This window comes from Primulina huaijiensis, chromosome 15, assembly GCF_012295235.1.
Source record: "Primulina huaijiensis isolate GDHJ02 chromosome 15, ASM1229523v2, whole genome shotgun sequence".
In the NCBI taxonomy this organism is placed as follows: domain Eukaryota; kingdom Viridiplantae; phylum Streptophyta; class Magnoliopsida; order Lamiales; family Gesneriaceae; genus Primulina; species Primulina huaijiensis.
This window is the reverse complement of record NC_133320.1, coordinates 240,097-266,269: the sequence shown is the minus strand read 5'-3', so window position 1 is coordinate 266,269 and position 26,173 is coordinate 240,097. Positions and strand designations below refer to the sequence as shown.

Below are 26,173 nucleotides of genomic sequence, written 5' to 3'. Positions count from 1 at the left end.
ACAGATAAATATGAGCTTGAAAGAGGGCAGAGATGGACCGGATGAACCATAAATACAGAAACAAGTGGATGCAAGGAGAAGTTAACACGCAAGAAGAAACGAGATAATTTCCGAAAGTAACAGAACCAAGTTGAGTACTTGTAAACTAGAAAATATTAAATCAGAAACAGATCAGTACTACAATGACTTGGCGAAGAAAGTCACTACTATCTGTTTCAACATTGAAACCACGGGGTTGAGTAATGAGTTTGATCTGGTAATTGACATAGCATTTCAAGATCTTCGAGGGGGTGAAAACAGCACTTTTCAGACTCTTGTCAATCCAGAGCGTGAAGTGACAAATACACATTTTCATGGCATTTCTAATCAACCCACTCGGTGAAGAGATCAAATGTACCCAGGTACTTTACAAAACGACCACTTCTATACTTGCATAAAACGTTGGTGTTTCCTTGTGTGATTTATGGCCAAGAAATTGACTATTAAGCATAGATAGGATTGAATTTGGATCTAGTGTATTGGTGTTTCCAACTGCTCTACAGTGCACAGCACCATGTTGTGCACTATAGAGGATACAAATCTAGATTATTATGCTGCTGAATGAATTTTGACAGTCTCTCTATCGGGATGCATAATTTACTGATAGTTACCATTTTTGTTTTAATCCGCATCTAACCTGATCTGAAATTTCTCCTTATGATTCAGTCTCTACCACTTTTGTTCAAACTCATTTTCTGAAAAGCCACAGATGTTGATTTTCATTTTTGCTATTCTCGGCAAAATATTCTCTAAAAATGTGTTTATAAGGATTGTATTACAAAATGTGGTTTTGTTTGGTTCTTTCTTCTAAACAAGACATCTTTTACTCTGATGTATGGGGAGAATATTATATAGAGAGTTATTTTTGGGTGTGATGAAAAATTGAATTAAATTTAATAATTATGTCGGAAATGCAAAAATGGATGAAAATATATTTTGGGAGAGAACAAAAATGATACAAGATATTTACTTTAATTTCCTCAGATGAAAACGATATCCAGAAAATTGAATCCAAAAATGCTTCTGGCATAGAAACGCTGAAATGTAAAGCTTTTGTCCAATCAATGTACGGCGTATGTCTTATTCTGTCTTGGTTTTGTAGGATGAAGGACCTTATTCCTATCATACTCCAGTGTGTTAAAAGCCACCAAGTTCCTGGCGGAGTCATTTTGTTCATAGCTCATAATGGCCGCACTTTTGACGTTCCTTTCTGAAAAATGAGTTTAGACGATCTTCATATGAGATTCCTAAAGATTGGTTGTTCGCTGACACTCTTCCACTGGCTCGTGCATTGATGGAGTCCAAAGGTTTCCTTTTTTCTTTTTCACTTGCCTCTCTTGTGCATAAAATTAATAGAGAACCATATTAAATGTTGAAGTCAAATGTCATTTTACTGCCAGAATTGAAGGTTCCTTCAAAGACGTCATTGCAAGCCCTAAGGGAATGCTATAACATTCCATTGGTTGGGTCTGCCCATAGAGCTCTATCGGATGTGCGCTCGTTAGCATTAGTTCTACAAAGGTTGACTTCTGACCTTAAAGTGCCGATATCTGACCTGATCTGGGGGTCATTCAAGTAGGAGACAGCATTCTCGGTGCTGTTGGTGGAGATTTATTTTGAGTTGGAATAGTAGGAAGACCAACCAAACACCACCAGATATACCCAATCTCATATTCTCAAGAAATATGAGTAATTCCCACCTATACACTCGCTTTTTGTAGGTCCGATTCTTTCAAATCATTATACTGACTAAAATTAGATTCTTTCAAAGCATTGCATGAAACTGTGTTAGTTTTACACGGGGTTGAGTGAATTATGTCCCAATTGAAATTGTATTAGTGGGTTATCGATACGGTCTGAGCCGATTGCTGGGAGTGAAATCTACCCAAGTTGGTTGTACTTGGTGTTCTAAAAAGCAGTATGCGATATATGAAGATTTATCTACCGCCTAGATGTTGCTTAGGCGTTTTTTTAAAAAAAAATAAAATTTGGCCAGCAGCTTAATTTCATGAGATGGAGATATGAACCTGATTTGTGATTGGTTGATATATTATCACTCTTACTTTATTTACGTGGGACAGTGGCAGACATGTGAGAGACATCATATATGTATTGATAATTTGAAATGGTTTTCAAATTGAAGTAGAGAGAACTGACAAAATGCTAGTTTTTTTCCTGTTGGATTATTGGATTATTTATCATGTTGGCTAAATAAAAGAAAACTCTTTCTCCGAAAACACCATATTTGCTCTTCATCATTTCGACGAGATTTGGAGAGTATGGAAATTTCATCAAACATCAACCATTCCCCGCTCGCGGTCTCGTTAATCTTCTTGTTATACTTCCGGGCATAGCTCTGGTCCTCAAGAATTTCGGGTCCATCCTTCTTGGCAGGATTTTGTGTTTCATAAACTCACCTTTTATATAGGTCACTCGCGGGAGGACGTAACTGGCAGACGAGAGAAGCCCAAGTCAATTTTTCTTGATGCTACTTTTTTTCGTCCTTGATGTTGCTTCTTTTTCTCGGTGCTGCAATTCTTTTCTGGATTTGAAATAAAATCATTTCATCCAAATACATTTTAGTAGTTTCCAACATTGGAGTCTGTAGCACAAATCTCAATTTATTCGACCCTATTGTTGGGGGACTCTACTCTTGAGGTATTACCCTAAAAGTTGATCCAATTGTTGTAAAGAGACCACATGAATTTGTTCGTATACTAATACATTGCATCACATGAATTTGTGGATTACACATCCGCCTCTACTGTAACATAATCCATTATTATAATAAAGTTTGTTTCCTATCAAGAAAAAAGTAGTTGTACTTTAAACATCTATAAAGGGGCTTAGCTGAAAGTAGAACTCTACCATTGATTAAATTTTGTCTTCAACGCAGCTTCAATTTCAGCTCCTTCGCTGCATTTATAAAAGACGAGTTTTCAATTTATCTATAATTTAATCAAATTTCTAACAGTCGATTTCATGAAGACGTGTGCATTTGGATTTTATCTACATGAATAATAAACATTCCTCTGATAGTAAAAAATGGAGAAATATGAACCGTTTGTATATAAAAATAACAACAATTTTAAAAGTGACGAAGGAATATTGATAAAATAGCATGGAAACCGGCTGCCTCATCCGCGTTTTCATCTATCAACAACTAATGGTACCAGCAGCCCTTCACTTCTAAAACACTCGCTATCTTCTAAAACACTCGCTATCTCTATCATGAACATGAAAGGAAAAAGCTCCAGTTCTATCTGAAAATAGCAACTTTCAGTTCCAATTTTTGTTCTAAATAATTTTTTCGCTCTTGTTCCGTGTATGCAAATGAGTGACTTGAATCAGTAAAACAAATTTAAAAATGATTTAGTTAACATGTATCAGCCGTCCAGAAACGCAGATCAGGCTTCGGAACATGTTTGTAGATGATCGCGTGAGATGGGATCAACTCTGCTATCTGCAAAGAATATGAACTTGGGACACCCCATTTTCTGATAAACCAGTCGATAATAGATGAACATGATAACAGGTAAGGGTTGTGTGTGCATTTGTTATACTGCTTCGGTCCTCAAGAACACGTGCAGCTAAAATGGCGTTCGCAGAGGTCCCTGCAATGTCCTTGAAGATACTGGAGTCTGCATCCATGAAGTTTCGAAGTAATTAAAAAACACGAGACAGGAACGAGAGGAAATGAGACGCGTGGAAATTATAGAACATTAAAATTATTATTAATGCAAACATTATTTTTCTAAGGGAGAGATGAACCTCTCTAAATTGAAAGGGTGATATGCTAGCTTCAGATCCAGTGTTCGATGTACCACTGAAAGGATAAAGTTGCTGATGACACGTATCCCGACCGATTCTTTCATCGATACCAACAAATTCATCATGTGCCGAACCATCAAAAGTTTGATTCGTGGATGTAGAAGCTTGATTATGAAGTACATGTCCCCTCAAACTGCTTACTCTTGGCGAAATACCTTCCCTACGATACAACAAAGGCATGGAATTGTCCGGTAACCTTCCCTGACGATGAGCGTTTTGTGGTACCATTCTTGATTGAGTAACCGTGTGTTGATGTGCTAATGCCCCATCACGGGTAATTTGAGAACCAAAAAGGTTAATCACAGTCACAGGGGAAACAACACCATTTCCGTCTAATTGTCTACTCATGTTACTCCTGTTATTAAGAAGTTGATGGATCTGTCTCTGAATTCGACGTCTTTCAAACAAGGTAAATGCAACTGATCCAGAACCAGGTGATGTAGCCTGAGTATCTCCATTAGAATGTCTTGGGGATGGAGAAGGTATGGCTACTTGAGTCTGGGGGGTTTCAGGCACGTATAATTCATTGAGATCAAAAGTTTCACGGACAGTGGCAACAGGTGATGAGATAACAGGCAAACTGTTACATGCTCCAAGATCAGGAGTAGGATTCAAATGTGGAGCATTCAAGGAAGCAAGAGCTGTAGGTCTACAGCCATCGCAATACCAATTTCCTTCAGGTACTTCACGTCCAAGACCAACACAATAAGAATGCGCAGGCGAATCACAGATGTCACAAAGAAGCATAAGAGCATCATCCCCACCTTGCAAGCATTCAGTACAAAGAACATTCTCATATGGATCAAGGTAGCCCCTAAGCTCTTCCTCCGATGGTTGATACACCTGAAAAGGGTCATCGATACTAGGACAAATAAGTATATATTTTGGCAGCTAAACCATTATAAATATCCTAAACTTAAAAAAGATGGTTTCATTCCGATACCTGATCCCTCTCAGGAACCTGAAAAACTGAATCCCTTAAATCATGCCCACCATCATCTCGGGCAGTTCTACAAACAGTTGCAAACCTTTGTTTACAGAGGGGGCATCGCGACTCTACCTTTGACCACTCCATGATGCAAGTAAAACAAAAGTAATGACTGCAACAATTTAATATTCCCCGGACAGTTCTCTTCCCCTCTTCGGATAGACAAATCCCACAAACCTGCTTTCCTACTGCAACATTCATGTCTACCACCTTTTCCTTGCCCTTCCTTCCTGGGCATTTTCTTTGCAGAGGCAAAAATTCTACTTCTTTAATCATCTTCAAAGCATTTGAACTCCTAGAGCTAGTGGCCACGCTTCCACAGAATTCACTAGCCTCTCTAACTTGTTCTCTCTCTTCTTCAGAGACTGTGTATTCACAATCAATTGACCCAGAACTCACAAAATCTGAATCAAAATCCAAACTCGGTTTTCTCCTCCTCCCTCGAACTGGTTTAGGGAGCTTTTTCTTCTTCAGCGACACAGGATTCTTAACCGGAGACTCACCATGATCAGATCTACTTCTTTTCCTTGAACTTTTTTCTATCATAGGTTCCTTCCTTTTAGTCTTCTTCAAGAACTCAGTACTCCTCTTTCCCCTTTTCCCTCTGGCAATCTGAGTCTCCCGAACCCTGAGCCTGCCAACCCTATTCTTTTTAGTGACAGGTAACTCTTCCTCGTCAAAGCCATCAATCTCATCTGGTGTAAATTCCTCGTCATCGTCTTCGTACGAATCATCATAATCGCTTTCTTTCTCTTCTTCTTGATATGAAACTTTAGTTCTCTTTCTAGGCTTCTCCGTGTAACCGCCATTATTTTTTTCAATAACTTTTCTTGGTATTTTGACATCAAAATCATTCGGTTCCTGTTGATACAAATCTTCGATATCATCGTCTTCCTCTTCTTGACAAGACAGCTTATGTTTTCTTTTCGGCTTAGAGACAAAAAAAAAGTCGTCGTCATCATCATCATCACAATCCTCTTCTTCACTATAAACTACCTTTTTCTTTCTTCCCTTTGCAAACCTGTTCTTCTTTCTCCCTTGAAAACACTTTCCGCCTCCAGGTTTCCTGACCTTTTTTATTGTAACTGGATCCTCCTCCTCTTCCTCCGCCATAAATTCTCCTAAACTTTCATCTGATTCATCCTCAGCAAGAGAACAATCTTCATCCTCTGACTCATAAAAATCCTCATCTTCACCCACAGTGTAATCTTCATCGGACTCATCCGACCCTTTTCTACTCAATGGAATGTTGTTCCCGGCCTCCCGCTTCAATCCAAATTTTCCTCCCCTAGCCATCAGGCTATGCACCAACAAAATCTGAAGAAAGGATTAAATACTGTGTATACAACAACCTGCAGATTGAGATAAAATCAAAAACCATTATGGCAATCCAAAATACATCCGGAATCAACGGATTATTTCATTCTCTCATAAGCTTTTTCCAGACGCAGACTTTTCCAAATTCATAAAACTTGCCCAATTTCTCCTTAAGCCCTAAATGAACTACTAAAAAAAACATTTACCATTGATTTCTGCATCATGGAAACCCCTATCCCCACCAAAAAGGGAAAAAAAAAGATAAACAAACAAATTAAGCACTAATAGCTGAAGAACAGCAAATCTACAATAAATGATCAAAAATCGTAATCTACACTTACTAAACTCAACAGGGAAATCATTCGATCGAGATTCTCAATAAAACACCAAAAAAAAAAAAGAGAGATAAGAAAAGAAAGAAAATTGAACATCCCAAATAAGTAAAAAATGCTCCCAAAAATGTTAATCTCCGAGCTCCTCTTCCTAATGAATATCCAAAATCAATCAGATTCCCCCAAGATACAATAAATCCCCAAACCAACCCCAGATCGAAAAAGAACAATTTCATCGTCTGGTCCAAAAACCATATCCCAATCAAAAAAATATGAACATTCAACCATCCAATAAATCATCGACAAAACAATTCAGCTAGCAGAACACAAATTCTAATCCGGAATTAAAAAATAATATCAATTCCAGGGATAGACAAAATACCGTAGAGCCCAAATAATCAAGCTGCTGTATTATCCACGGAAGAAGAGAGGAGTGGGAATTCCATACCCAGATTAATAGCAAATTAGAAAACAAAAAATTCGGGGGAAATTTACAATCCTAGTGAGAGAAAGAGAAAGGGTTGAGGAGGAGTTTGCATCATCTCTCTTTATATATTTATATAAATAATAATTAAATAACATAACGTATTCTATTTCCCATTTTAAAAGGAAAAAACAAAGAAGAAGTTCTATTTTCTGTTTTAAATTTTAATAACATGCCTTTTTTAAGCACAATAACTCTCGTTATACCGTCTCACATATCAATTTTATAACTTGATTCGATTTATTAAAATAAATTACATTTTAAACTACTTTTCATTTTTTAAATATAGATCGAGTTGATACATCTCACGAAAACATAANTGTTTACAAAAAAAAGTTTAAAAAATTGTTTTAAAATAAATACGTATTTCAACAACTATTATATAAAAATATTTTAATAGTTAAAAATTATTAAGAAAAAGATGTTTTTGTACAACTATTCTATAAAAATCTATTAATTGTAATTTTTTTTCTATTTTTCTTATTTTCAGTTTATTACTTGTTTGACCCATATTTTTTTAAAAAATTTTAAAAACATCAAAATATATCTCAAAGTAATTTTTTAGCCATCATATTCGAAGAACAAATTTTTTAAAAATATTTCCATAAATTTTTTACAAAAATCATATCCACGTACTTAAAAAAAAATTCACTTGTAATCGTGCAAAAGATGTTGAGTGAAACAGTTTTCTTAGATTTTTTTAGAATAGTTTTCTTAGAATATCGAGACCGCCTGATGTTTTGGAAATTTTTTTTCTTGTTTTGTCAGAATCTCGTTAAAGTTATAGAGGAGGGTTAACTTGACATGCCAGAATGAATTAATTTACGCTGCATTCAAACGAAATAAAAAAAATTAATTCAACATGTAACCATATTTTTCAAACAACATATTCTTCTTCAATTCTTTAGGATAAATACCTAGGGTGGGGTAAATTATATTATATTAGAATAATACGAGATAGTATTTTCAATGTAAAATATCGTCTAATGACTCAAAATGGAACAGAAAATGATGATTATATATATATATATGATATAATTCAGGAAGTCTCGTCAAGTAGACTGGGCCATGATGAATTAAGCAAAATGGTTAAAATCAGGTCAGTCAAAGCCTAAAGTAAAAAACACGAGTTCAAATTGATGTGACCGGCCGGCCTCAAACAATTCATTTGAGCTCAAAAAATATTCGACATCTGGAGCATTGAAAATTTGTAGATGACCTCTAGCCAAGAAAATCTCTCGCTGGCCACCAAGCTTCCTATAATTCGTCCTGCACATAAAAATGACCCCATTATTTCACACATTTCTATACATCTAACTGTCAATGCTACACAAAAATAATACAAAGTAAAACCCTTACATGTACATCGTCGTCCACATCAGCTGCAGGGTCATTGTGTTCCTTAGAATCCGGCTTCAATTCATCGTCAGCTTCATTGGCTTCTGACTCTGCATCAGAATCCTCGTCTCCATCCTCAGCCTGTAAATCAAAGGGTAGAGCAGGTGAGGGATCCGGGACACCTAATGATATTATTAAAAAAAGAAATAATTTATCGCTCACATCGGAATCGATGGCATCATTCTTCGACTCCTGAATAAAAATACCCAGAAAATAAAAATTGAAGTGAATCGGAAATCAGAATCATAGTCTTATTCCACATAAAAATACACAGTAAAAGTCAAAAACATTTATGCATGGTGAAAGAACACTACCAAATAGGTGTTCTTACCTCTTCTTTCTTCTTTTCTGCCTCGTCAAAAGCAGCCTTTTCTGCCTGCAATATCAACACCAGTCACGCATCAGCAAACAGACAACATTTTGTCCATCTAAAGTGGTTATGTTGATGTAAGAAAATAGAAGAGAGTACACAAAAACAAATAAACATACGTCCTTTTGTTTGCCCCATGTTTCTTCAGCTAGCTTCTTAGCATACTCAGGGTCATCAGACACCAAGACATTGTCAAACAAAGTTCCAGATTTCACCTGTAACATTTTATGTACCCAATCAAAACAAGTAAATATAGTCAACTGGAATTAGAAACAAACATTTAAGATTCCTGTACCTGCCACAATTCAATGCCTACGTACTTCAAATTCGGGAAAACATAGAGATTTGGGTCATCTTTGAAGTCTGCAACCACACAAAGATTGAAATTAAACAAATTCGACACTTTGGGGAACAGTAATATGCACCTGGCCCAAATGCTGAGAAAACAGCAAATCACCTGGGTTATCAATCAAGGGTGCCTTCCATTTGCCACTGTAGTTGGGATTCTTAATTTTCTGGCGATGCAGAAATGGGTAATTAGCATCCATTTAATACCAAAACCGAATAAACTGAAATATGATCCAACACACCTTTGCTTCCCATGGGCCCTTGTACTCAGGGTTGGGAATCGTTGGTGCAGTCCACTCTCCATCCTCCTCATCATCCCAATCCTCAGGCTGCAAAAGCACAGCAGTTTACACAAGCGATTAGCCATTAGGCTCTGATACATTCGTGTACAAGAAAAGAATGCAGAATTTGATTCAATAACCTTTTTGGCATCAGAATCCGGAATCTCCTTCGGAATGTCATCATAACCCTGTGGAAATAAAAAAATTGATGTCAGTGATGCCATGAAATACAGAGAACTCATAAATAACTTAGGACATTAATTTACCTCTGGCTTCTTGTCTTCGGGATCAGGAATGTATTCTTTGTCATCCCAATCTTCAGGCTATCATCAAAATATAGAAAGGACAGCATCAGAATCTAAAGTACAAGAGCATTTAAGGCTGGTTAAAAAAGATGTCCTGCTGAAGCGAACCAACACACCTTCTTGGCATCTGGGTCCTTGATTTTCTTTGGAGGGAGAAGATCCCAGTCCGAATACAAGCTACCAGATTGCTTCTCAACATTATCAATGAGAATGCTGTAAGTAGCATCAGGTCGGAGGATCAAGGTATAGACATGAGTCAGTTGGTCGGTCTCGCAGGCTACATCCTTCTTGATCAAGTGGTTCGTACCATCATAGGTAAGAATTGTGTGGACTTTCTTTGTACTGTAGCCACAGATGTCTGGTCCAAACATAATGCTGCAGTCAACCACAAAGTACAACCAATCAGTGATAAATGGTCAAAGAAACTTAGTGAAGAGAATATTTCACTGACAAGTGCATGACTCGTGACCTGTAAGGGGTATCACCACCAAATTTCTTTTGATCTACTTCACCACTGAGCAATTTCATGTATCCACCACCGCAGTCAAGCTTCTGTTCATGCTTGACAGAGAACTGGAAAACTAAGGTCTTATCCTTGTTGCTGAGTTCAGGAAACTCTGCAGAGATGGCATAAAACCTGTAATCTTCACTGGTTTGGATACCTGGAGAAACATATTTGTACAAGAACCACTTTTAAACATACGAGGCTACACAGTATATACAGTTAGCACACGACACAAAATGATATTACTACCTTTATCGTTCGGATCTCCATTCCATTTGCCAGAGGTGTAATTCCACTCTCCAGCCATACTCTCATCTTTCTTCCAGTCAGATTTGACCCACCGATTCTCCCATCCATCTTAAACATTCAGCCAAACGACAATCAGAAACCATAACAACGAACATACAAAGTGGTTGCTTCACAAACAAAGGATTCTTTGACAAGTAGGACCTAAATCTACTCACTTAACCAACCTAGTTTACAATTAACTGATCTAACCCGATTGACAGAAACAAACATCTTGCAAATAGTTCTAGGCCTGTTTAAACGGATTATATAAAATTAGACCGCCCCAATACCCCACTATCTGAATTCTGACAGTAAGCCTAAACATATACGGGCAAGTACACAATCCAAATATTTCATCTCACAGCTAAATCAAACAAAGTGTTGAGCAATCCGAGGAATAAACCATCGCAGATCTAGTCCATGTCATAGAATGAAATTCACATCGTTGCGTCAAAATAACAAAAACGTAACCAAATCCAATGAATTATACAGGAAACTGATACCGTGGAAACGCTCTTCGAAAAAGACTTTAGCCGAAGAGGTGGCGAGGAGAAGAGAGAAAGCAATGTATAGAGAGAGAACATTAGGGTTTAGGAGTCTTGTTTGTGCAGTTGCCATGGCTGAACGAGTGACAGAGAAATGAGACATCATCTTTATATACATACATATAGTTTTAATCGAGTGAGGTGCTCCAACGAATAAAATATCGACACGTCGCTGGTGAAACGTGGCAATCACATATTGGGAGTTACACGGTAGATAAACTAATATGAATCATGAATTAACAACAAACTTGAGAAATTAATTCGCCTCTGGTTTCTTGTCATCTCAATCTTCAGGTGGTGGTGGTTGTGAAATGTGAATTTTTTTTAAATATAAGTTTCGGAATCTTTCATGGTCAGTAATGACACATCAATGTATGACTACGGATTACAGTGGACGAACAAACCTTATTGGCATCAGTGAGGAGGAGATCCCAGTCTGAATCCATGCTACCAGATTGCTTCTCAACAACTTTGTCAAGGTCGGAGGATGAAGGTATAGATATGAATCAGTTGGTCGGTCTCGAAGGGAAAATATTTCTTGACCAAGTGGTATTGTAGGTCAGAATTTCATGGACTTTCTTGGTACTGTAGCCACATATGCCTCATCCAAACATAATGCTGCAGTCAACCATGAAGAACAACTAATATGTAATAACGATCAAATAAATCTATCCATCAAGGAGTGCAATATTCATGACTTGTATGTGGGTATCGCCACCGAATTTATTTTGATCAACTTCAGCACTGATGGTACGAACCACTTGATGCTTCAACTTCTTTTTAATTGTGTCCTTGCAATAACTGGTTAAATTCTTATATAAAACCAGGTTTGTATTATTGAAGATCCCACTGCAGGGGATATCAACATGTGTGTACACCACGATATTGTCATCCCAGCTTTTCCACTTTGCACAGCCTGGCTTCATTGCCCCTATCAAAAACGTGGAGAAAAAGGTAAAGATTCAGCTTTCTCATGTTGAATTCTAATATCGGTGTTTCCCTCACTAGTTTATCTTTCATCATTCTTTTTTAGAGCTCAGAAATTATCGATCTTCCTACATATTCTCTTTTTTGTTGCCTGCTTCTAAATTGAATCCTGTGAGAAGGTTAAATGGGGAGACTAATAGTTCTCCCTAGTATGTTACTAGTTTGTCATTATTTAGTATGATTCTAAGAGCAAATATGATCTTTGGGCTTTTTTTACAATCGAACAAAGATAATAACTTATTGCTCTGGATGCTGCCACTGTCCTTTCAAGGAATAATTGCAAGGTCTTTCTTCTATGGTATATGATCACAGTTCACATTAATTGAAACTTAGTTATACGAATAATGTGGATTTTTTAATTAATATCTGCATCCCTACACATGTTTGCCATCCTGACTTGGTGGCGTGCTGTCATTGAGCCACCAAACTTAAATTCCTACTCTCTAAATAAAATTAGTGTAATGGTGAGCAGGGTCGAATCCACAGGAAACGGGGATAATTTATTTCGAGTAAAAATGCAAATAAAAGGGGGGATTTTGGGATATGAATTTAATAAAATGCTAAACTAAATTTATCTAAGAACGGAAAACAATAAATTTAAATGATAATTAATCAACTAGAATAAAATGAAGAAATTAATACGAGAAAAATCTGATTCAAGGGAGTTCTACTATTTAATTAATTACTGTTCATCGGCTAACAAATCATTTATTCAAGTTGTTCCAAGTAATTAATCTTAGAATTATAGGGATAGCCACTAAAATTCTTGTGTTTTCCTAAAATAATTGACGGAACCCAGCATCCAGTCAAAACTTTTTAATAACTAACTGGGCACGATAGCGTTCCATATTAATTAAAAATAGCATTTTCGTTTTGTGAAAACAGTTAAACCTAAAATCTAACCACCGAGATAGCTGCAATTGATAGATCGAGTTTCGTTGATTTATTTAGATTAAATATGCTATGATAGCACAACATACCTAATCTATCGCTACTCATGTACCAATCACTCATGACAATTACGGATTACTGAATTCATGGTTAGCAGTAGAAAATCATACATCGAATTAAATTGTCAGATTAATCGATATACAATATTCATATAATCAAATCATAAATCGACAAATACTTGGAATAACAAGAATATTAAATCCAAGAACAAAACCTCACAGTGATAAATTAAACAGTAAAATCAACACTTAAATCAGAAATACAAACTTAGTCGATAGTTGTGGAGAGAATTGGAGAGAAAATCCTTGACCTTTCTTTTATGCTCTTCAAGTCAGATTTGTGGTTCTTTTTTTTTTTATGGAAAAAAACAATATCTTGTATTTATTCCTTGATATGAAATTTCCTTGACTCTCCTTAAGCAGTTGAAGAATAGTCATAAGACGTGATCACGCCTTATCCAAAAACCACTTCTGAATTTTTCTGTTCAAGTCTTCCACTAAGATCATATCGGTAACTTTAATTGTGATATAAAATCACCCTTTTTAGCCCAGATTTATCGCATGAACAAAAAACTTCATCCTACAATAAAATCACACAAAAATGTGTCAATTAAGCACGTTGAAAGTGATAGTAATGAGAGATATGACAATAAAAATGCAAACTAATATGAGCCTATCACTTGGCATGAAATTTCAGGTGAGAGTTTAGGTGGAAAAATGAAATATTTGGATATGTTTGTATATTTTGCTCTTAAAAGAAATATTTGTGTGTTAACCTTGTCACACCAAAGGTATATGTTTGGAGCAAATTTTGTCATTTCGCGAGATATAAATTATTTAGGGGTGTCCCATTAATAAAAATGCTAAAGCAAGTAATAGTTTTTAGTTGGGACTTGTCAACTGCAGCTTGTGTGTGCAGTAGGATAGATGTATTTTACATGGTTCACGGTCAGTGATGATATTCATTTTTATTATTTGTGAAATGTGTATAGACTATGAAGTTTAGATCACTGTCTCTCATTTGATTGTATGGTATTTGTGGAATGAGCATAGAGTATGTACTGAATGATGGTGGTTAAATTGCAATATTTGTAAATGATCACACAGACATATTGTGTGTATATATAGGCTGTAAACTATAGATAACTTTCCCTCCTTCAATAATTTTATTGTTACATAGTACTTGTGGAGAGTATGGATTGAATGGTGGTGGCGAAATCGCAGTATGTGTAAATGATCATGCAGATGTGTTGTGTTAGGGATCTTTAACATCATTTTCTTTAGTAAAGTTCTTCAAGTTAGTTTCTCTTAAATTTTGTTAATATGTATTTTCCGCTGGAGAAAGTACTTCAAAGGTGGCATCGTTTTATCTGGCTCTCTTTGGACTTGAACTTTACTTGATTCTATATTGTTCTTTGTTTTCATCAATTTATGCTTCTTGATAGGCAACTTAATTGCTGTTGGATCAATGGAACCAGCCATTGAGATATGGGACCTTGACATTGTACGTGGTTTTTTCGCATTTAGTTCTTATATCATTGATTATATGGGACCTTGACATTGTACGTTGTTTTTTCGCATTTAGTTCTTATATCATTGATTTTTGAGTTAAATGGACAGATTTAATGGAGCTCTCCATTCATTGATGCTTTTAGATGGATGCAGTTCAGCCAGCTGCTGCATTGGGCGGTGTTATTGAAAAGAAAAAGGCAAAGAAGGTTTGCATCTTAGTTGTACGTGAATGCCTGCTTAAAATCCTCAATACTTGTATGTTTTGCTGATTTTTTTTCCTTGGGGTGCTAGTAGATCATTACTATTAGGTTTTACTTCATATCCATGACCATTGCATTAAAAGAAATTTTTGGGTCAATATCCCTTGACTGTGTCCGTTTTTTAAAATGAGTGCGTACCTTGCAAATGGCGAATTTGATGTGAGAGAGTATTATGGATGGGAACAGTTCTACACTCTCAGTTGTCTCCAGAACTTATTAGTTATCTGACATTGCACAAGTAAATCAAACATGACTATTCAATGTATATTCTTCTTATAATTATTATATGCTCTCTTTCTTGATGTGCAGAAATCTGTTAAATATAAAGCTGGCAGTCATACTGATTCGGATCTTGGACTTGCTTGGAACAAGGAGTACAGGTTTTCGGAGCTTCTGATGATGTTTTTTAACTGTTCAGAATTTGGGATAAAATTCTAATGTTCTCTAGCTCAAATTATGTACACATCCAGGAACATTCTTGCAAGTGCAAGTGCAAGTGCAAGTGCAAGTGCAGACAAGTTGGTTAAGATTTGGGATGTGGCCACTGAAAAATGTGATATAACCATGGACCACCATACAGATAAGGCACGGCTTAACCTGCATCACTTTGTGTTCTGAACATAAGAAATCCACCCCCTGCTCTTTATTTTCTCAACATTTTCCATCTGTTTTGCTCATATTTGTTACAGTATGTGCTTAGGCACTGGGCACAACCCATGCGCCCCAGAGACTTTTGTCATTCATACAGTCAACGCATACCCTTGAAGAGCTACTTTTACGGAGAAAGATTAAGTAGTTTTAGGTTATAAATACCACTGCATTTTAAATTATGCTCACCCCTCCTCTTGTTAGAAAGGTGCAGTTATTAATTTATTATCGCTTCGGGATATTGTACACCAAACTATCTTTCAATGTTTTCTTGAATGTGTGTTGTAGTGGGGTACTGGAGAGTGTGAACCCCGTAAAAGTGCAGCAATAATTCCGTTTTTGTTTCTTTAGTTGGTGGGAATTTTTGTTGAAAATGTTAAACTCGCATCCATTTTGAAATTTATTTATTTTGATGACAAACGAACAAATAATAATAATTTTTCAGATGTATACTGAATAAATTTTAGATATGTGTAGCAGCTTACAAACCGATACAAAAGATTGTTGTGCCACGAAGAACACATAAGCAAAAAGAAGCAAAATCCCACTGCAAAATAGTCATATGAAAGTTGATCTTAATAATGGCCGTATTGCAACTAAGAAAAGATCCCCGACAAATGACAATGCAAAAAAAAAAAAAAAAAAAAAAAAAAAAAAAGAAAAAAAAAAAGAGGAGTCCCTCGTTTTCTTTCAATTTTTATTTATTTATTTAAAATACTTTGGTACTGATATGCTGCTGTCTTCATCTTAACATACAAATACAAAACAACCTTCCATGTGTGTATTCAATTCAAGATCATTTAGAAAATCCAACCAATGGCGAGGACTAGATCGTCGTCCACCAGGTGGAGATTCCTAAATCCTGCCTATTATTTTAAGAGACCAAAGCGTTTAGCTTTTCTCTTTATGCTCTTCGTCTGCGCCACTTTGCTTTTTTGGGATCGTCAAACTTTAGTCCGCGAACACGAGGTACAATTGCCTTTTTTTTTTTTTAACGATATTCGATTACGTTAGCCTTTCATTGATCGATTGTACAAGAATGAACTGATGCAACTCTCTTTACTAATTGAAAGGAAAATTGGTTGTTGATGTGTAATTGAACTACTTTTCCATATTATTTGTTTGACGGGATCCTCTTTTTCATATTCTTGTTTGAATTGCTTTTTGTTGATGCTTTGATGGTAATTTAGCTCGTAGGTGAGAGAACTGTAATACCACCACTTTCCATTAACTATTCATTGAACTTTTGTGCAGGAAGAGGTGTCTAAATTGAACAATGAAGTTATTCGGTTAAAAGATCTGGTAACGTGTGCAATTCATGAGTTTCAATATTTTTCGGTTGTCATTATGTTCCTTCGTAAATCCATATTTTCTTTAAACCCACGTGTCGTCCCATTTCCTTATTGTGTTTGCACCTAAGATTTCGTTTAATATGAATCTTTCTCATGTAGGATTATTTGTAGGTCTGTGCAGATATGCATTCCCAGTAAGTTTGATTCAAGGAAGTTTCTCATTTTCGTATCATATCATGAAAATAACCCTCACAATACATCATAGATAAAATGGTTGAAAGTTTTGCACACTCTTTTCCTAGGATTGTCCATCCACGTTTTTTTCCTTAGCAGAGTTGGTAGTTTTTGTGCTTTTCCTTTCTTTTGTATGTAATTAGCATGATGCTAAGAATTTGGTTGATAACTTTAGCTTGAAGAAATAAAGACTGGTCAAGAGGATGCTAGAAAGGAAAAGTCTAGTGCCCAAGGCCATAGTTCAGGCAGACATTCAGATGTTTTTGATGACCCAATTGATATTGAACGACGAGAGAAAGTTAAAGATGCCATGATTCATGCATGGACTTCATATGAAACATTTGCTTGGGGTCATGACGAACTCCAGGTTTGGTTTCTGCTTCTGTTGGCGTGGACTTTTTTCCTTAGTGTCGAAACTTTTTTTTGCAAGAGATTGAGTATGTGATATGATAATAGTAGTTCAAATAACTATATTTTTGCAATAATTGTTCTTGGAACATTGCCAATCTGGTAACAGAATCCAAGAGGTTAAAGACCTGTTGGCTAATAAGATAAACAACGTGCTCCCATCTTCCGAAGTTTGTTTCTCATTCAAATTATTATCATTTTGCCATTATGCTGCAAATTATTCAATTCATATGGCAACGGTAGTAAAGGTTAGAACAAATTAAAAATCACATCGCTCTTTGGTTCTCTCGTTTCTTTTAAGTTAATCTTAACACAAGCTTCTGTACTACAAGCTCTCAAGCCTCAGAGTTTTAATTAAGCAATTATGTTATTTCCTTTCATCATTTAATTGTTCGAAGGAGCTAAAAAATTTAGAGAAGATATAGCCTAAGAATTGTTTGTTAATTGCCTATGATCTCAAATTTTGTAACAGCCTCAAACCAAGAATGGCGTCAACAGCTTTGGTGGTCTTGGAGCAACTTTAATTGATGCTCTTGACACACTATACATTATGGGTTTGGAGGAGCAGTTCCAAAAGGCTAGAGAGTAAGTTGAGGTTTTGCTGTCATTGATCTGAGGATGTTGTCTTTACTTTCTGTTTCCTTTCTTTTGCCACTTTAAATTCTGTAAATGAAAGCAGAAACTTAGTTGATAGAAATATGAATGAGATGAAACTGTTGGTCTCCTGTGTAACTTCTTCTGTTTACATTCAATATCTCATATTAAGTTACTGAAGAACTTTACCTCCCGTCATTGTTCTTTAATGCACCTTTATTATGGCAGGTGGGTTGCAAAGTCCTTGGACTTTAACAAGAACTATGATGCAAGCGTGTTTGAGACAACCATAAGGTTGCTTTATAAGGTTTAATATGTCTTTATTCCTTAGTCATTTGGCACGCCTGAATATACATAAAATCTTGCTAACAAGGTTTGACTTTTTCAATTAAGGAGATAAGGAACCTTTCAAGCTCTTTGCTGACAGTTCTAGTTTTTTGCTACAATCCAGAGTTGTAGGTGGACTTCTCAGCTCATATGATCTCTCTGGCGATAAAGTTTTCCTTGAAAAAGCTAAAGATATTGCTGACAGACTTCTGCCTGCATGGGATACTCCTTCTGGCATACCATATAATGTTATTAACTTGGCTCATGGGAATCCGCATAATCCTGGGTGGTCAGGGGTAAGTTGTCATTTCTAAAGTAAGCTCCATCTTTTTCCAAGATGCGGTTAAGGATTAATTTGTTCCTAAACTTAAGCCTATATTATGTCTAAAACTTTTGTTATACTTTATTTTTGTGTTGGAATGAGTTGTCTTGAAAATTTAACTCAGCAGTTCTTTTATGCATGGGTTACTTCTCTTAATTTACTTCTTGATCTTGCTCTTATGGCTTACCTACACGTTTCTTTAATTGCTAAGAGAGTTTTATGACATACTACTTTTTATTCTAAATTTTTCTCCTATTAGTCGAAATTACCTTTTTTGACTGATCCACAGCCTTTGTCAAGGATAAAGTCACTTTTTACATATAATAATCCAATCAGATTCTCTTTGAACGGTACCACCAAACTTATTCTACTTTAGCATGCATGAATGCATATATAATATTTTATTTTCATTTAGGGTGATAGTATCCTGGCAGATTCTGGCACCGAGCAGCTGGAATTTATTGCTCTTTCCCAAAGGACAGGGGACATCAAGTATCAGCAGAAGGTATTTTTGTCTAAAAAATTTAATTTTGACAGGTGAGAAAATGCTTGCAAAGAACTGAAGCAACTCCTATAAAACATCATTGGTGATGGAGCATGTATTTGTCTACATGGGAGCTATATTTAGATGGTCAGGATTTCAATGACTGAGAGGATTTTAAACCCAAGCAATCGCAAAACACAAAATAAGATCGATGAATCAAATGGGGATAAATAATTCCAGTATTTTTTATATTAGCACAAGCAAGCGACAGAAAATTCAAATAAAAAATGAAATACCCCACACACACAACAGACCCACATGTGCTGCCTCTCTACTTCCTTTCTGGACTCTTCACTTGTAAACCAATTAAATGATGGCTTATCCAGCTTTGGGCTTTTGTCCTATGTCCCATTACTCTGGCCCAAGTCACTTGGAATCATGACTATGACCAGTCAGATTGTGATTTTACTTCTCCGTGAATTTTTATGATTTGTCTTTCCTCAATATAGTTAAATCCCGACCTAAATGTTTCAGGTGGAAAATGTTATATTGGAGCTTAATAAAACCTTTCCGCCCGATGGTTTGCTTCCTATATATATTAATCCACACAGAGGAACGAGATCTCACTCAACCATAACCTTCGGAGCCATGGGAGACAGGTGTTTGTATATCTGAAATTTCTAATATCTTATGTTCTGATAGTCTGAACTCTGGAATATTTGAATACTGATCAATATTTATAAATAATATCAATAGTTATTAGCTTATCTATAATGTTTAATGAAGGAACCGAATTATGCAGCTTTTATGAATATCTACTCAAGGTGTGGATTCAAGGAAACAAGACCGCTGCAGTGAAGCATTATCGGTACGTATCTCCTCACACAGACACTCACATGTGCTCATGTTCCCTGAAGGTCATGGAAGTATGTTGAAGTTCTTTGCCTCTTTCATTTTTATGTGTTCATCTTCTTTCTGCTATTGACTTTCATTTTGTCCATGCTTCACTTGCATTTCATTATTTACTCTTTACACTTTTCTTAGTAAAATTTGTTTCCTTTGTTGGCTGGCTGTTTTTAAATTTCCATTCAAGCATTGCTGAATTCTTGTGATAGTTTTTCTTTCCTGCAATCTTCTAATAACCGTCGTGCTATTCATTCCTACCAGGGAAATGTGGGAGACATCAATGAAAGGTCTTCTTACCTTGGTTCGGAGAACTACCCCTTCTTCTTTTGTTTATCTCTGCGAGAAGAATGGAGCTTCATTGATAGATAAGGTGGTTAATCTTTGGTTGGAAAGCAGTGTTGAAATATATTATTTCAAGTGATTTGAACATTTTCTCTAATTCATTAGACAATTGCAGATGGATGAACTTGCATGTTTTGCTCCAGGAATGTTAGCATTGGGTTCTACGGGTTATGCTCCTGATGAAGCTAAAAAGTTTTTATCTCTGGCAGAGGAGGTATTTATACCAGTTTCCTCACATCAAAGTTTCACGAGCTGATATGCCTGTGAAGTAGGTGGCCATTTACTGCTTTGAGTGGATAATTTTGACCTCTTTGTGCAGCTAGCTTGGACGTGCTATAATTTCTACCTATCAACACCCACGAAATTAGCTGGAGAAAATTACTTCTTTAATTCAGGACAAGTAATTTTTTCTTCCGTCCACACATTTATTTCAGAGCATATCTTGTCCTAAGAAAGAAAATTTGCTGCTTTTTTTCATCGTTTGATCGGTTTATAATCTTACAGGATATGAGCGTTGGAACTTCATGGAACATATTAAGGCCAGAAACAGTCGAGTCACTCTTTTACCTCTGGCGTTTGACTGGTAATAAGACATATCAAGAATGGGGATGGAATATCTTTCTAGCATTCGAGAAGAACTCCCGCATAGAGACAGGATATGTTGGATTAAAAGATGTGAGCTTCTTTGCTTTTGGTGTATTTTCTGGTTCTCATGGTTTTTTTTTTTTTTTGTTTGGTGTGAAAAATTAACTTACTACGATGCTTTTCTCTGGCACTTAATGATCTGTAAATCGATACAAACTCTGATATCATTTTTAATTGTCTTACACGTTCTTTATGTTTGCACTTCCAGTTTTCTTTGAGAGACATGAAATTCATGCCATGACATGCACTTTTTTCAATCTTGCTGAAGAATTCATGGATGAAGGTGTGAGAATTATTTTCTACTTGTCAGGTTAATACTGGTGTGAAAGACAACATGATGCAAAGCTTTTTTCTGGCAGAGACGCTTAAATATCTGTACCTTCTTTTCTCACCATCTTCGGTCATTTCACTGGATGAATGGGTTTTCAACACAGAAGCGCACCCTATTAGAATAACTCCTCGAAATGACCATGTGGAAACAATGGGAGTATCATTTGGAAAACATAAACCAGAAACTCGATCACGTGCCAGGAAAGAAGGTAGATTTGGTGAGAACTAGGCAGTATTTGGGGGGCTGTATTGAATAAATAGATAGAGGCTTGTGGAGCTGCCATCTGGGAGCTAGAATAACCTGTGCGATCGAATCTCTTGATATTTGACCAACAGTAGGTTATTGTTGTATTTTAGTGGGATTTTTTTCCCTTACAAAGTAAAAGTTGCCAGTTCTTGGATCTGATGATCTTTAGCGAAATGCAAGTGTGTATTCATCCATATTCTGTCTGAGGTTGAATTTAATCGAAGTCTCCTTTTTCTTTTCTTGGGAATCGTATGTCAGATAAAGTAACTCTGAATTATCATGGGTTTCAAATAATTTTGAATATATATTTTTAAATTCAATTGGTTATTCGAATATTTCAAGTTCATTAGCACCTATTTATTTAAATATTCGTTAAGAAAAACTAAAGTACAAGGGAGAAGAATTATGTCCTCCATGCATCTACACCAATTCTTGCCTCGCCCACAAAGGCAGCGGTGCCCGAATCAACAGCGGCCCTCGTTTAACAGGATGCTCGAAAGCCAAGCTCTCCGCATGAAGTTGGTGCCCTTCATACCGTGCACCCTTCCATTCATACACACCTTCATACTTAACATCCCCTCGAATAGGAATTCCAAGATACTGGCAGTGCAACCTGATCTGATGAGTCCTTCCGCTCCTTGGACATGCTCTTACTACAACCTCGGCTTTCTCCATGTCACACGAAACATCGGATTTCTCTTCCACAACAATGGCTTTGTCTCCATGTTTTTCCGATCCAGATAAGTCCCCATTTACTGAGATGACCTCAAACAAAGTTTCCATGTCCTTCACAGTAGATCCACCAGGGAGCGTTCGTCCTACATCTGAACTAGCATAAACTCGCCAAGCTCCATGTTTTGATCGACCATGACCGGACTTTATGATGATATTTTCCCATTTCGGAACAGTTCCTACACAGAAAGCAATGTAAGTTTTATTCACCGTGTGTTGGGCGAATGCTTTCACGAGCTTAGCCGCCACTTTATGCGACTTGGTTATGAGCGTGACGCCGCTTGTATCACGATCAAGACGATTAGCTAAATGGAGTTGCTCCCCTGAAACCAACATTTAGTTAACAAAAACCATAGATAGATCTGAACTAATAAATTCAGTAATAGTAATTTGATTGAATGAGTGGGGCACCATTATCGTTCAGCAGCTTTTGAACATCAGATAAAACGCTTTCGCAATAGATTCCCTGAGGCTTATTCACAGCGATGAGCCATTCATCTTCGAACAGAAGCTCGGTTTTAGAGAGAGAAAAAAGTGACGATTTTGAAGAAGCTGCCAATGATCTGTTCAACTCCAAGTTCTTGGATATGGCGGGCGGTGGAGGGGACAGTGGCGCTGGGTAGTTGTTAGCCGGCGTTAGGGTTTCCGCAGCAGCCATGGAGAAGAATCGAATGGGAATGGAGAGGGGGCATTCTTGTCATTTAATGTGAAAAAGAACACATGGTTCCCAAATGGGGTTTTTCTTTTAAAAAATAATGTAATTTTTTAAAATTTGTTCAAAAATAAATATTTTTTTTTCAAAACTACTGCAATCCGCGTGATACCCCCATAAGGATCCGGGTCGCTGATTACCCGGACACTATCAAGAGCCCGAACACTACATATTTCCCAAGTATTCCTCGAGCAGCCCAGTCTCCCGCGTTATCATCGCCCGAGCTCTCATATAAGTACCCGGGTAATCAATTGCCCGGGTCACCTCGAGAATTGAACCACACTCGAGTATGATTGATACAAGACGTCTAATCTGTCAGAACAACTTGGGTTTGGAGTGTCCTAGAAGTCATCAGAAGATAGGGTATGGGCATCCGACCTACCATACTTAATAGGTAGCACTGGAATCGAGGTACCTACCTCATCTTCTACTATAAATAGCAGGTATTAATGTCATTTACCGGGTCTGAAATCTTTGAACTCTTAAGCATTACACATATTTTCCACCAAATATTACTTTGACTCATCTTCAACCTGCTGACTTAAGCATCGGAGTGGCCACGCCGGATACCCCTCCGGCGCCCATTCACGAGTTCTTTTCATTGTTTGCAGGTGTTATTGAAGCCATTATCTTCACTCAAATTCCCTAAAAACTATAAATTATTGATTTGACTCGTTGGAGCTCCTTACCCGGCTCACCCATTTCAACGAAGTCGCATCATTGGCGCCGTCTGTGGGAAACTTGAGATTAAGGTGTTGATATGGCTCATACTCGAAGAACTAACCAAGAAAATTCCCGGGCTCATGCGGATAATGCGCGTACTTCGGGACAAGGTGATGGTGTTCCTCCCACAGGACCCAATCTTATTACCATGACCCCGGAGGAGTTGGCTAGAATAATCTCCGAAGCGGTGGCGAAAGCTGTGGCCAGGAGAGAAACTTCTCATCAAGTTACACCACCCGGAGATGGGCAAATCAATGAGCAGGAGCAAGAGCAAGAGTTGAGGGAGGAAGAAGTGACAGGAGAGGATGAGAAGTCTAGTGCTGGATCCAAGTCACCTACCGTGGCTGAGGAGTTGTTGGAGCTAAGACAGAAAATGAAAGTTCTGGAAAGGCAGTTGGAGAGTCGTAGCATTTCACGAGCTACTGCTAAGGGTTGCCCATTTACTGATATCATTGTCCGGGAACCTCTTCCCGGGAATTTCAAGTCCGCCAAAGTCAAAGATTACGATGGCAATGCGGATCCTGATGAGCACTTAGCCCGGTTTGAGAACATGACTATGTTACACTGTTATACAGATCGAATCAAGTGTAAGGTGTTCCTCACTATCTTGGTGGACTCAGCTCAAAGGTGGTTCGAAGGGCTGACTCCTAAGAGTATTGATTCATTTAAAGACTTCCAGAAGGTATTCCTACACCACTTCAGTAGTAGCAAGAAATACAAGAAGACTGCTTTTAGTCTTTTCGAAGTTAAGCAAAACCTAGATGAAAGTTTGAGGGCTTATATCAAAAGATTTAATAGAGTGGCTTTGGATGTACCTACTTGCGCCACTGAAACAAAAACTACGGCATTCACACAAGGCTTGAGGGAGGGTGAATTCTTCAAATCGTTGACCAAAAAAGTGCCCGGGGATTTCGAGGACTTATTATCCCAGGCAGAAAAATACATCAACATGGATGAAGCCCAGAAGCAGAAGAGGGAAGCTGTAAGGAAAGAAAGAGGAGACCGGGTAGCTAGGCCCGAGGAGAAAGGAATGAGAAGGAATAATCCAGAACACTTCTCTCACCATGTGCCTCTTAAAATTGCCCGGGACAGAGAGGTCCAGGAATGCAGTAGGGATCTGGCCACGGACCATCAATTATCCCGGCCTGAGAAAAGAGGATTTTGTACTCTGCATAAGGTGTGCTATCACAACACCGAGGATTGCAAAACATTGAAGGGAAACTGTTCCTTCCCTTCCGCCTCAGAGCAAAGTCAAGCCAATAAGAGGCCGAGATTACCATGGACATCTCCACAGCTAGGGTCCAGCGTTCGGGGAGGAAGTATGAGGAGTATACCGAGAGGAGCGGGCGAGGAAAGAAGAGATCCCAAGCTCGAGACAAAAAAGGATTCACCCCCTGCTACGGGATTGATAAAAATAATATCAGGAGGCTCTACTGATGGAGACTCCAACCGGGCGAGGAAGTCGAGGAGTAGGAGGGAATGTATGGAGGTAGATGGAATGAGAAAGAGCGAGGCAGTAATCAGCTTTGGCCCAGAAGATTTAAAGGGGGTGAATCTACCCCACAATGATGCCCTGGTTATCCAAGCCCGGGTGGCCAATTATGACATTCTGAGAGTCTTTGTTGACTCGAGAAGCTCTGTAAATGTAATTTTTAAAGATGCTTTTGTACAGATGGATTTGCAGGGTTACCATTTGGAAGTCGTGGAGACTGCCCTCTTTGGCTTTGCTGGCCATGTGGTTTACCCGGAAGGGGAGATTGTCCTACCATTAACCCTGGGCTCCCAAGATCTCAAGAAAACGGTGATGACTACTTTTACTGTGGTAGACTCCCCTTCATCATATAATATCATTTTGGGGAGGCCAGCTATGAATGAATTAAAAGCCGTGGCATCTACCTATCACCAAAAGATTAAGTTCCCGGTTGGTAGTAAAGTGGGTGAAGTCCGGGGAGACCAACCTTCCTCCCGAAAATGTTATGTAGAAGCTGTCCGGGTAGATCAGAGCAAAGCTAAGAAGGCAAGGAAGAAGGCCCGAACTGATGAAATAGGTGGAAGAGCAGTTGAGAAGGGAGAAGTGCATTTCGTGGCAGAAGAGGAGCAGGAAGTTGTGGAGATTGGACCAGGCCAGCAGATCCGGGTGGCCCGAGATCTTAATATATCCACCCGGGTCAGTCTACTTAACTGTTTAAAGGCTAATATTCACGTTTTTGCTTGGTCCCAACAGGAGTTGACGGGAATCTCTCCCTTGATATCGGAGCACCAACTAAACATTCTCCCGGGATCTCACCCGATAAAGCAGAAAAAGAGACACTTTGGCCCTGAAAAGGACAAAGTTATTGATGAACAAGTAATAGAGCTTTTGAAAGCCGGTCACATTCGGGAAATTCAATTCCCTACTTGGCTCTCGAATGTGGTATTAGTGCCTAAATCAACAGGGAAGTGGCGCATGTGTGTGGACTTTCGCGATCTCAATAAGGCTTGTCCCAA

At 37.7% G+C, this 26,173-nt stretch overlaps 6 protein-coding genes across 11 annotated transcripts; 3 read left to right on the top strand and 3 right to left on the bottom strand.

Moving 5' to 3' along the window:
• Window positions 1-85: 85 nt before the first annotated feature.
• On the top strand, window positions 86-3,399 carry LOC140958746 (exonuclease DPD1, chloroplastic/mitochondrial-like; the record flags this gene model as incomplete). The annotated part of the gene is given in 5 exon segments (XM_073416310.1): window positions 86-373; window positions 376-401; window positions 1,142-1,248; window positions 1,251-1,346; window positions 1,440-3,399. Coding segments are annotated over 5 exon segments (696 nt in total), but the record flags the coding sequence as incomplete, so codon positions are not given.
• A 24-nt stretch (window positions 3,400-3,423) lies between these two features.
• On the bottom strand, window positions 3,424-7,051 carry LOC140959107 (uncharacterized). Of its 3 annotated transcripts, none has more exons than XM_073416867.1 (4): window positions 6,883-7,051; window positions 4,814-6,158; window positions 3,811-4,713; window positions 3,424-3,680 (listed from the first exon to the last, which is right to left on the bottom strand). In XM_073416867.1, exons 2-4 carry the CDS (start codon window positions 6,152-6,154, stop codon window positions 3,630-3,632), a joined length of 2,295 nt encoding a protein of 764 aa, XP_073272968.1. In that variant the 5' UTR covers window positions 6,155-6,158; window positions 6,883-7,051; the 3' UTR covers window positions 3,424-3,629. The 3 variants fall into 3 exon arrangements, with proteins under 3 accessions (XP_073272968.1, XP_073272967.1, XP_073272969.1); XM_073416866.1 differs by having other exon boundaries at window positions 4,814-6,175; window positions 6,890-7,051; XM_073416868.1 differs by having other exon boundaries at window positions 6,890-7,051.
• Window positions 7,052-8,003: 952 nt separating this feature from the next.
• On the bottom strand, window positions 8,004-11,159 carry LOC140959557 (calreticulin-like). Its single transcript, XM_073417459.1, has 14 exons — window positions 10,990-11,159; window positions 10,448-10,555; window positions 10,163-10,355; window positions 9,810-10,068; window positions 9,655-9,711; window positions 9,529-9,576; window positions 9,350-9,436; window positions 9,217-9,274; window positions 9,055-9,122; window positions 8,879-8,974; window positions 8,721-8,765; window positions 8,552-8,581; window positions 8,351-8,470; window positions 8,004-8,260 (listed from the first exon to the last, which is right to left on the bottom strand). The coding sequence occupies exons 1-14, from the start codon at window positions 11,147-11,149 to the stop codon at window positions 8,249-8,251; spliced, it is 1,341 nt and encodes a 446-aa protein (XP_073273560.1). The 5' UTR covers window positions 11,150-11,159; the 3' UTR covers window positions 8,004-8,248.
• A 141-nt stretch (window positions 11,160-11,300) lies between these two features.
• On the top strand, window positions 11,301-15,993 carry LOC140959558 (uncharacterized). Of its 2 annotated transcripts, XM_073417460.1 has the most exons (6): window positions 11,301-11,781; window positions 11,859-11,985; window positions 14,414-14,472; window positions 14,624-14,686; window positions 15,050-15,120; window positions 15,211-15,993. In XM_073417460.1, exons 1-6 carry the CDS (start codon window positions 11,779-11,781, stop codon window positions 15,356-15,358), a joined length of 471 nt encoding a protein of 156 aa, XP_073273561.1. In that variant the 5' UTR covers window positions 11,301-11,778; the 3' UTR covers window positions 15,359-15,993. The 2 variants fall into 2 exon arrangements, with proteins under 2 accessions (XP_073273561.1, XP_073273562.1); XM_073417461.1 differs by lacking the exon at window positions 11,301-11,781 and having other exon boundaries at window positions 11,796-11,899.
• A 56-nt stretch (window positions 15,994-16,049) lies between these two features.
• On the top strand, window positions 16,050-21,717 carry LOC140959006 (mannosyl-oligosaccharide 1,2-alpha-mannosidase MNS1-like). 3 transcript variants are annotated; one of them, XM_073416686.1, is made up of 14 exons: window positions 16,050-16,357; window positions 16,643-16,690; window positions 17,090-17,281; window positions 17,795-17,907; window positions 18,145-18,210; window positions 18,368-18,539; window positions 18,981-19,070; window positions 19,584-19,708; window positions 19,852-19,917; window positions 20,217-20,325; window positions 20,413-20,511; window positions 20,617-20,697; window positions 20,802-20,972; window positions 21,151-21,334. In XM_073416686.1, exons 1-14 carry the CDS (start codon window positions 16,205-16,207, stop codon window positions 21,181-21,183), a joined length of 1,518 nt encoding a protein of 505 aa, XP_073272787.1. In that variant the 5' UTR covers window positions 16,050-16,204; the 3' UTR covers window positions 21,184-21,334. The 3 variants fall into 3 exon arrangements, with proteins under 3 accessions (XP_073272787.1, XP_073272786.1, XP_073272788.1); XM_073416685.1 differs by having other exon boundaries at window positions 16,053-16,357; window positions 21,253-21,717; XM_073416687.1 differs by lacking the exons at window positions 16,050-16,357; window positions 16,643-16,690 and adding an exon at window positions 16,855-16,874 and having other exon boundaries at window positions 21,253-21,717.
• Window positions 21,718-21,867: 150 nt separating this feature from the next.
• On the bottom strand, window positions 21,868-22,983 carry LOC140959007 (RNA pseudouridine synthase 1). Its single transcript, XM_073416688.1, has 2 exons — window positions 22,663-22,983; window positions 21,868-22,574 (listed from the first exon to the last, which is right to left on the bottom strand). Exons 1-2 carry the CDS (start codon window positions 22,907-22,909, stop codon window positions 21,940-21,942), a joined length of 882 nt encoding a protein of 293 aa, XP_073272789.1. The 5' UTR covers window positions 22,910-22,983; the 3' UTR covers window positions 21,868-21,939.
• Window positions 22,984-26,173: the final 3,190 nt, after the last annotated feature.

Bases quoted from the DNA above. Each gene is read 5' to 3' on its own strand.
- LOC140959107 (XM_073416867.1), bottom strand. From the start codon at position 6,154: ATGGCTAGGGGAGGAAAATTTGGATTGAAGCGGGAGGCCGGGAACAAC. The intron at 4,714-4,813 runs GTATCGGAATGA...GACCCTTTTCAG, and splicing joins AGGTTCCTGAGAGGGATCAG to GTGTATCAACCATCGGAGGA. The intron at 3,681-3,810 runs GTTCATCTCTCC...TCATGGATGCAG, and splicing joins CACCCTTTCAATTTAGAGAG to ACTCCAGTATCTTCAAGGAC.
- LOC140959557 (XM_073417459.1), bottom strand. From the start codon at position 11,149: ATGTATATAAAGATGATGTCTCATTTCTCTGTCACTCGTTCAGCCATG. The intron at 10,069-10,162 runs GTCACGAGTCAT...GGTTGACTGCAG, and splicing joins GGTGGTGATACCCCTTACAG to CATTATGTTTGGACCAGACA. The intron at 8,582-8,720 runs GTAAGAACACCT...ATTTTTATTCAG, and splicing joins CAGAAAAGAAGAAAGAAGAG to GAGTCGAAGAATGATGCCAT.
- LOC140959558 (XM_073417460.1), top strand. The intron at 11,986-14,413 runs GTAAAGATTCAG...GCTTCTTGATAG, and splicing joins TCAAAAACGTGGAGAAAAAG to GCAACTTAATTGCTGTTGGA. The intron at 15,121-15,210 runs GTTTTCGGAGCT...GTACACATCCAG, and splicing joins GCTTGGAACAAGGAGTACAG to GAACATTCTTGCAAGTGCAA.
- LOC140959006 (XM_073416685.1), top strand. From the start codon at position 16,205: ATGGCGAGGACTAGATCGTCGTCCACCAGGTGGAGATTCCTAAATCCT. The intron at 18,540-18,980 runs GTAAGTTGTCAT...ATTTTCATTTAG, and splicing joins ATAATCCTGGGTGGTCAGGG to GGTGATAGTATCCTGGCAGA. The intron at 20,512-20,616 runs GTATTTATACCA...CTCTTTGTGCAG, and splicing joins TTTTATCTCTGGCAGAGGAG to CTAGCTTGGACGTGCTATAA.
- LOC140959007 (XM_073416688.1), bottom strand. From the start codon at position 22,909: ATGGCTGCTGCGGAAACCCTAACGCCGGCTAACAACTACCCAGCGCCA. The intron at 22,575-22,662 runs GTGCCCCACTCA...TGTTGGTTTCAG, and splicing joins AAAGCTGCTGAACGATAATG to GGGAGCAACTCCATTTAGCT.